Raw genomic sequence first — 10,701 nt, 5'->3', positions numbered from 1 at the left:
GACGCTAATAGTTATTAATGGAGAAATATCAATAAATGTTGAGTTCAGTCATAAACCATTTCAATTTCCTATAAGAAAATTCAGCATTCATTGCACATGCAACACTCATTATTCATAGAGCATTACTAATCGCAATTTATTATTCCTACCACATTGTGTATTTCCTTATAAATGCATGTTTCATTGTATATTGAAATATACAATAATACATCATAAATATCAGGTATTACATCATACTTATTGTATATTTCAATATACATACAGTATAATTTATTACCTATATAACATTTCATCTTATGTATATTGCAATTCAGTATACAGTATAGACTGATTCGGTAACGCCTAGTAACCGCCCCTAGCAACGAGCACTTGGTGAACACAAACCCTCGTTAGTTCGAAAACAAATCTGAGAATTTAATTCTTTGTGTGAAAATGCCAAGGAATTGTGTTGCCGTTTGTTGTTCGAACCACATGATGGGAAATACAGGTTTAACCTTTCATATATTTCCAGATCGCGAAAAGAAACCTGAATAATGGCAGTGATGGGTAGCCCTACAGGCCATGAAACGCACGGGCGCTGATGAAAGTGCTTGGACGCCTGGTGGAAAATGTTTACATCTACTCAGAACATTTTATTGATCTACACATTAATATATTACACCTTAAAATTTCAGAGACAGGTAATTACTTTCAAACTCTTGTCTATCTACACTACCTATCAAGGCCAAACAAGATCAACATTGTCGACATTAGGTTTTGGCAGTAGTCATATTTTCTAAAAAGCACAAAAGTAATTCTTTTATTTTCATTTTCTTCCTTTTTTGTAACAAATTGATTTATCATAATTGATATTTACAGGCAAACCATCCCCGGATCCACTTCACCCAGACTTTATCCCAAATGCCTCCAAACACTGTCCATTAAATGAAAACAAACCAGGTATACGGTTCCCTGTTGCCTTTGTGTCTGAAATGTCTTATGGTCCAGCAGAAGAAACAAATGGAGAGGGCCTATCTCTTGCAATTCAGTATACAGTATATCTTTGTTTATAATGAATTTAGGAATTATTTAAATATAGAAATTATAAGAAAACTTTTTGATAATTGCTTACTTGTGTAAAATAAACGCGAATATAATGCTATGATTCGGTATTAGTCAGTGTTGAAATACCCTTGTGCCCGGTGACTTTGGGATGTAATTAGCTCTAGCTACAGATCTCACCTGTATACCCAAGTTCCCGTGCCACAAATTGGTATAAAAAGTCGCCACGCCATGTCTGAGCATAGTTCACCATTGAAACAGCTCCCCATAACAATCAGTATGAGTTTTAACATGAAATGTTTGGTTCTTTGGACAGCTCTCTCTTTGCTTGCAATAAGCGAAGGACTTGAGCCAGACTTACCTGTCAAGGCGTGTCAAGAGGAATTTTCGTCTGTGTCTTTGACGAGTACTCGACTGCAAGTCAGCACTGTCGTCTCCACCGTCACTCTCATGGATCTTATACCTACCTATGTTAGCCTTACCACTACAGACTGTGTACCTCACGTTATTACTCACACGGAAACGGTATCCCAGTATCAGGCGCCGCAGCTGGCATACTCCACACACTACGTCACCGACCTGAAGATCACCGAGAAGAATCGGGCATACACTTATACCAGCTATCAACAAGAAACCATCAGCATTACTTCCTCGGCTACCCATCTTGAAGAGCACGTGACACGAGTTGTGGGGACAACTACTGCCACGGCTGTATCAACGGCATCTGTTGTGAAGACTGTGACCGCCTCCACTACAGCCACTCAAACATATACTCAAGTTGATGTGTTCACTTCCATCACATACTTACCAGTATATTTAACGACGACCATGACTAACGCCTGGCCAATCCTCAAGACAGTTTATCAGACAGAATACATTAAGGAAGCAGTTGATTACGTGACAACGGTTATTGAGACATCGACAGTATATCATTGTCAAGACGGTAATAGTTATTAATGGAGACATATCAGTAAATGTTTTAATTCATGAGCCATTTCAATTTCCTCAAAGAAAATGCAGCATTCATTACACATGCAACTTTCATTACACATAGTGACAATAAAGTAAATTAACTAATACTGGGCAGCAGGATTCCCGTTTTCCTTGACAGGTGTAGGTGCTGGATGGTTCATTAACCATTCTTATACATAAGAAATATTATTTATTCGGCTTTGGATATTGCCATTGTGGTTTATTTAATTTAAGAAAACAATTGATGTTATTTGAGTGAAAATCAAAAGGAAACAGCATTTTTGTTACGTGTTCTGTGGAATGACAGGGCAGAATTGGCTTGGCCACACATGACGTGTGGACACCTGGAAATCCTCCTCCTATTGATCTATATTTTGTTGGTCGTCACAAGTATTGTTCTGTTGAATTAGTTTATTTTGTGTTTGTTTGCCATACATTTCTTTTAAGGTGTTATATATAATATATATAATCTTTACTAAGCATATTTTAGCATTTCGGATCATCCTTATCCAACTGCAAATTAAGTGATAAATATTAATTAGTATAAATTAAAAGCATGTTCCGAGTGCCGCATAAACAAGCTGATTAAACCAAATAAAATAAGTATTGATAAAAAACACGAGTACGCGAATAAATCAATGAATGGGAATAGCGAAAGAACCAAAACTAACGTCAAACGAGTGCAGGTGTAGTTCGGTGACTTTTCCACCATCGCTGTGAAATTCCCACGAAAGCAAAACAAGGAACTCCGTTTTCTTTTCGTACTAATGAAATTATACGGTATAACAGAATTGGGGGCCTGACCGGGATTTGAATATCTTTATAAATTGGTTTAGAGCACAATAATGAAGCGGCTGATTATGTGACAACGGTTGAAACATCGACAGTATAGCATTGCCGAGCCGCTAATAGTTATTAATGGAGAAATGTCAATAAATGTTTAATTTATTCATAAACTATTTTAATTCCCTCAAAGAAAATACAGCATTCATTACACATACAACATTCATTATACATGCAGCATTCATTACACATCATTCTTTATCGCAATTTATTATTCTTACCACATTGTGCATTTCCTTATAAATGTGTTTTAATTCATAACAAAACTCTCATACATATCAGGTATTACATCATGTTATTACCTATATAACGTTTCATCTTATATATATGGCAATTCAGTATACAGAATAGCTTTGTTGAGAATGAATTGGGAATTATTTGCATATCTATTTATAAGAAACCTTTTTGATAATTGCCCACTTGTGTAAAATAATCTTGGGAATATAATGCTATGATTAGGTATTAGTCAGTGTTGAAACACCCTTGTGCCCGGTGACTTTGGGATGTAATTAGCTCTAGCTACAGATCTCACCCGTATACCCAAGTTCCTGTACCACAAATTGGTATAAAAAGTCGTCACGCCATGTCTGAGCATAGTTCACCATTGAAACAGCTTGCCATAACAATCAATATGAGTTTGAACATGAAATCTTTGATTCTTCTCTCTTTGCTTGCAATAAGCGAAGGACTTGAGCCAGACTTACCTGTGAAGGCGTGTCAAGAGGAATTTTCGTCTGTGTCTTTGACGAGTACTCGACTGGAAGTCAGCACTGTCGTCTCCACCGTCACTCTTCTGGATGTTGTACCTGCCTATATTAGCGTTACCACTACAGACTGTATACCTTACGCTACTACTCACACAGAAACGGTATCCCAGTATCAGGCGCCGCAGCTGGCTTACTCCACACAGTACGTCACCGACCTGAAGATCACCGAGAAGAATCGGGCATACACGTATACCAGCTATCAACAAGAAACCATCAGCATTACTTACTCGGCTACCCATCTTGAAGAGCACGTGACACAAGTTGTGGGGACAACTACTGCCACGGCTGTATCAACGGCATCTCTTGTCAAGACTGTGACCGCCTCCACTACAGCCACTCAAACATACACTCAAGTTGATGTGTTCACTTCTGTCACATACTTACCAGTGTATTTAACGACGACCATGACTAACGCCTGGCCAATCCTCAAGACAGTTTATCAGACAGAGTACATTAAGGAAGCAGTTGATTATGTGACAACGGTTATTGAGACATCGACAGTGTATCGTTGTCAAGACGCTATTAGTTATTAATGGGGAAATATCAATAAATGTTGAATTCAGTCATAAACCATTTCAATTTCCCCAAAGAAAATACATCTTTCATTGCACAAGCAGCATTCATTACACATGCAGCTTTCATTGCACATGCAACACTCATTATTCATTCAGCATTCATTATCGCAATTTATCATTCCTACCACATTGTGTTTTCCTTATAAATGTATGTTTCATTACATAACATAACCATCATACATATCAGGTTTTACATCATACTTATTGTATGTTTCAATATATTACCTATATAACATTTCATCTTATATATATTGCAATTCAATATACAGTATATCTTTGATTAGAATGAATTTGGGAATTATTTGCATATAGAAATTATAAAAAACTTTTTTAATAATTGCTCACTTGTGTAAAATAAACTTGCGAATATAATGCTATGATTAGGTATTAGTGATGAAATACCCTTGTGCCCGGTGACTTGGGGATGTAATTAGCTCTAGCTACAGATCTCACCTGTACACCCAAGTTCCCGTGACACAAATTGGTATAAAAAGTCGTCACGCCATGTCTGAGCATAGTTCACCATTGAAACAGCTTGCCATAACAATCAGTATGAGTTTGAACATGAAACCTTTGGTTCTTTGGACAGCTCTCTCTTTGCTTGCAATAAGCGAAGGACTTAAGCCAGACTTACCTGTGAAGGCGTGTCAAGAGGAATTTTCGTCTGTGTCTTTGACGAGTACTCGACTGCAAGTCAGCACTGTCGTCTCCACCGTCACTCTTCTGGATGTTGTACCTACCTATGTTAGTATTACCACTACAGACTGTGTACCTTACGCTATTACTCACACGGAAACGGTATCCCAGTATCAGGCGCCGCAGCTGGCTTACTCCACACACTACGTCACCGACCTGAAGATCACCGAGAAGAATCGGGCATACACGTATACCAGCTATCAACAAGAAACCATCAGCATTACTTACTCGGCTACCCATCTTGAAGAGCACGTGACACAAGTTGTGGGGACAACTACTGCCACGGCTGTATCAACGGCATCTGTTGTGAAGACTGTGACCGCCTCCACTACAGCCACTCAAACATACACTCAAGTTGATGTGTTCACTTCTGTCACATACTTACCAGTATATGTAACGACGACCATGACTAACGCCTGGCCAATCCTCAAGACAGTTTATCAGACAGAGTACATTAAGGAAGCAGTTGATCACGTGACAACGGTTATTGAGACATCGACAGTATATCGTTGTCAAGACGCTGATAGTTATTAATGGAGAAATATCAATAAATGTTGAGTTCATTCATAAACCATTTAAATTCCCTTAAAGAAAATACAGCATTCATTACACATGCAACACTCATTATTTATACAGCATTCATTATCACAATTTATTATTCCTATAAATGTATGCTTCATTACATAACATGACCATCATACATATCAGGTATTACATCATACTTATTGTATGTTTCAATATTCATACAGTACTATTTATTACTGTCCGAGGTATCCCGTCATTTAGCAAGATGTTTCAGTAAATATAATTCAATTAATGTTCTAAATGTATCATGATTTTTAACCTCTTGTTCTTTTCTGGGGAATAGATTGCTTCAAAGGGAGATAATAAACAAAATATGTACATCTCTCAATGTATATATATTTACGATATATGTAACACGAGATCACACAACATAAAACAAACACAAAGACACTATTACACTGGGGTAACGAATCCCAGGGTAAGTAGCCCGGAGAGTGGAATCCCAGGGTAAGTAGCAATAATGCGGTCCGGGTAATATTGGCAGGTTTAGTCGGCCTCTTCCACAATAAATAAAAATGGAGGCTGTGAAAGGAAACCGTTTTGGTAATAATTCGCCTTATATAATATATATATATAAAGTCACTTCACTACACTGCACAACACCACTTAATTATCCTTTAAGTGTTTTCTTTTACACGAATTTTACATAATATATAAATAAACAAGTATTCACATACTTACTATGAGTCTCAGTGTGGAGTTCGGAGCCAAGTGGCTGACCACATAATGGCGACCACCGACCAAGGCTGTCTTCAGGTTCGAAGCAAGGGAACCGGGTCGTCCTGGTAAACCAAATGGTTCGTTTACGCACACAAGCACGCACACACTCACACTTCGCACAAAAATATTCAGAATAAAAATAAACTAGTGAAACCATCACCAAACCCTGTACAATTATATAACATTTCATCTCATATATATTGCAATTCATTGTACAGTATAGCTTTGTTTAGAATGATTTGGGAATTATTTACATATAGAAATTATAAATTCTTGCGAATATAATGTTATGATTAAGTATTAGTGTTGAAATACCCTTGTGCCCGGTGACTTTGGGGTGTAATTAGCTCTAGCTACAGATCTCATCTGTATACCCAAGTTCCCGTGCCACAAAGTGGTATAAAAAGTCGTCACGCCATGTCTGAGCATAGTACACCACTGAAACAGCTTGCCACAACAATCAGTATGAGTTTGAACATGAAATCTTTGGTTCTTTGGACAGCTCTCTCTTTGCTTGCAATAAGCGAAGGACTTGAGCCAGACTTACCTATGAAGGCGTGTCAAGAGGAATTTTCGTCTGTGTCTTTGACGAGTACTCGATTGCAAGTCAGCACTGTCGTCTCCACCGTCACTCTTCTGGATGTTGTACCTACCTATATTAGCGTTACCACTACGGACTGTATACCTTACGCTATTACTCACACAGAAACGGTATCCCAATATCAGGCGCCGCAGCTGGCTTACTCCACACACTACGTCACCGACCTGAAGATCACCGAGAAGAATCGGGCATACACGTATACCAGCTATCAACAAGAAACCATCAGCATTACTTACTCGGCTACCCATCTTGAAGAGCACGTGACACACGTTGTGGGGACAACTACTGCCACGGCTGTATCAACGGCATCTGTTGTGAAGACTGTGACCGCCTCCACTACAGCCACTCAAACATACACTCAAGTTGATGTGTTCACTTCTGTCACATACTTACCAGTATATTTAACGACGACCATGACTAACGCCTGGCCAATCCTCAAGACAGTTTATCAGACAGAGTACATTAAGGAAGCAGTTGATTACGTGACAACGGTTATTGAAACATCGACAGTATATCATTGTCAAGACGCAAATAGTTATTAATGGAGAAATATAAATAAATGTTGAGTTCATTCATAAACCATTTCAATTCCCTCAAAGAATATACAGCATTCATTACACAAGCAGCATTCATTACTTATGCAACATTCATTACGCAAGCAGCATTCATTACACATGCAGCATCCAATTCCCTCAAAGAATATACAGCATTCATTACACATGCAACACTCATTATTCATTATCGCAATTTATTATTCCTACCAGATTGGGAATTTCCTTAGAAATGCATGTTCCATTACATAACATAACCATCATAAATATCAGGTATTACATCATACTTATTGTATATTTCAATATACATACAGTATATTTTATTACATATATAACATTTAATTTTATGTATATTGCAATTCAGTATACAGTATAGACTGATTCGGTAACGCCTAGTAACCGCCCCTAGCAACGAGCACTTGGTGAACACAAACCCTCGTTCGTTCGAAAACAAATCTGAGAATTTAATTCTTTGTGTGAAAATGCCAAGGAATTGTGTTGCCGTTGGTTGTTCGAACCACATGATGGGAAATACAGGTTTAACCTTTCATATATTTCCAGATCGCGAAAAGAAACCTGAATAATGGCAGTGATGGGTAGGCCTACAGGCCATGAAACACACGGGCGCTGATGAAAGTGCTTGGACGCCTGGTGGAAAATGTTTACATCTGCTCAGAACATTTTACTAATCTACATATTAATAAATTACACCTTTTTCAAATTTCAGAGACAGGTAATTACTTTCAAACTCTTGTCTATCTACACTACCTATCAAGGCCAAACAAGATCAACATTGTCGACATTAGGTTTTGGCAGTAGTCATATATTCTAAAAAGCACAAGAGTAATTCTTTTATTTTCATTTTATTCTTTTTTTTTGTAATAAATTGATTTATCATAATTGATATTTACAGGCAAACCATCCCCGGATCCACTTCACCCAGACTTTATCCCAAATGCCTCCAAACACTGTCCATTAAATGAAAACAAACCAGGTATACGGTTCCCTGTTGCCTTTGTGTCTGAAATGTCTTATGGTCCAGCAGAAGAAACAAATGAAGAGGGCCTATCTCTTGCAATTCAGTATACAGTATATCTTTGTTTAGAATGAATTTGGGAATTACTTGCATATAGAAGTTATAAGAAAACTTTTTAATGATTGCTCACTTGGGTACAATAAACTTGCGAATATAATGCTATGATTAGGTATTAGTCAGTGTTGAAACACCCTTGTGCCCGGTGACTTTGGGATGTAATTAGCTCTAGCTACAGATCTCACCTGTACACCCAAGTTCCCCTGACACAAATTGGTATAAAAAGTCGTCACGCCATGTCTGAGCATAGTTCACCATTGAAACAGCTTACCATAACAATCAGTATGAGTTTCAACATGAAGTCTTTGCTCCTCTGGACAGCTCTCTCTTTGCTTGCAATAAGCGAAGGACTTGAGCCAGACTTACCTGTGAAGGCGTGTCAAGAGGAATTTTCGTCTGTGTCTTTGACGAGTACTCGACTGCGAGTCAGCACTGTCGTCTCCACGGTCACTCTTCTGGATGTTGTACCTATCTATGTTAGCGTTACCACTACGGACTGTGTACCTTACGCTGCTACTCACACAGAAACGGTATCCCAGTATCAGGCGCCGCAGCTGGCTTACTCCACACACTACGTCACCGACCTGAAGATCACCGAGAAGAATCGGGCATACACGTATACCAGCTATCAACAAGAAACCATCAGCATTACTTACTCGGCTACCCATCTTGAAGAGCACGTGACACAAGTTGTGGGGACAACTACTGCCACGGCTGTATCAACGGCATCTCTTGTGAAGACTGTGACCGCCTCCACTACAGCCACTCAAACATACACTCAAGTTGATGTGTTCACTTCTGTCACATACTTACCAGTATATTTAACGACGACCATGACTAACGCCTGGCCAATCCTCAAGACAGTTTATCAGACAGAGTACATTAAGGAAGCAGTTGATTACGTGACAACGGTTATTGAGACATCGACAGTGTATCATTGTCAAGACGCTAATGGTTATTAATGGAGAAATATCAATAAATGTTGAGTTCATTCATAAACCATTTCAATTCCCTCAAAGAAAATACAGCATCTATTACATATGCAGCATTTATTACATATGCAGCTTCTATTACATATGCAGCATCCATTACATATGCAGCTCATTCTACATTGCATTTTATTATACATAAAGATTTTTCCATATATACACATTACAGTTCATCATCCGCATATATTTCATGGTACTTAGAGCTTAGCTGTTTATGTAAAACAATAAGAACAACATTTCAAATTAAACGAATTATTTTTATAAAAAGCGTTTGAAAACATTATTATAAATAGACTTGAATAGCATCTGTTGTAGCACTCTCGTCCCCAGTGACTTTGGGATGGCATTATCAATTATTAATCACCACAAAACTTTATGTTTTATCAACTAAAATACCAGATATAAGATCAATTAAGCAAATGGCAATTAAATGGCAAATACCAGATATAAGATCAATTAAGCAAATGGCAATTAAATGGCAAATACCAGATATAAGATCAATTAAGCAAATGGCAACACATCTTGAAGGCGGGGAAATGAATATAAACAGCCTGTCCCCTCGGTTTTAAGATTCGTGGTTGCTTGTTTCATGTAGTCATTGCGATGGAATATTAGTCTTTCATCACAGGATTTATCATTTTCTTAAGGTATCGAAACTCATATAATTCTCATAGATCGTTCTTGCTCAGGATAAAACTCTCACTCATTCTCTCTCTTTCGTGCGTGTTTTGTGAATGACGTCTGAATTACCACCTGGGCCCAGATTAAGGTTGGAAATATGATCTTACTTGTTCATGGCAGGCGTCATGAACAGAGAAGACGCGGTGTTTACAGAGATGGTGTTTGACTTCTAAAGATCTTTCGTAAGTCAGAGGAATGTTTTTGCAAATTGTGACCGTCTAAGAGTCAGTAAAGCAAAAATACGACAAATAAAAGTCTAATTATCAAATGGTTGCATCATATCCAGTGATAATTCCATTTGTAAATAAAAGATCCCAATGAACTGTTTATTTTGGCCTTTAATGAACGAACAGTCGGTAAAGTTGAAAAGTAGGCGAGGCTTTTGAAGTAACAAAAGGGACACAAGGCCGCTGCTCTCTGGCCGAAGACGTTTCCCTGGTTCCCCGTCACGGATGTCCGGTAACCAAAGTGACTCCCTACTTCATCAGGTGTCCCTTTCTCTCATCTCTTCACTTCTCGCTCTCTTTCTTTCTCAATTTTCTCTTCTCTGCACTTCTATTCCTGCATACCAGTGATTGCAGAGGAAA

General features: G+C 38.2%; 1 protein-coding gene across 1 annotated transcript; it reads left to right on the top strand.

Annotated features, from left to right (window-relative positions):
* Positions 1-580: 580 nt before the first annotated feature.
* LOC138863133 (uncharacterized) lies at positions 581-8,461 on the top strand. Its single transcript, XM_070126843.1, has 10 exons — positions 581-680; positions 859-1,027; positions 1,203-1,770; positions 2,321-2,403; positions 3,370-3,984; positions 4,633-5,082; positions 6,547-6,996; positions 7,761-7,888; positions 8,079-8,084; positions 8,265-8,461. Exons 1-10 carry the CDS (start codon positions 581-583, stop codon positions 8,459-8,461), a joined length of 2,766 nt encoding a protein of 921 aa, XP_069982944.1.
* The last annotated feature ends 2,240 nt before the right edge of the window (positions 8,462-10,701 follow it).

The sequence above is a fragment of the Penaeus vannamei genome, chromosome 11 (assembly GCF_042767895.1).
Source record: "Penaeus vannamei isolate JL-2024 chromosome 11, ASM4276789v1, whole genome shotgun sequence".
NCBI lineage: Eukaryota > Metazoa > Arthropoda > Malacostraca > Decapoda > Penaeidae > Penaeus > Penaeus vannamei.
This window is presented reverse-complemented; position numbering and strand designations above follow the sequence as displayed.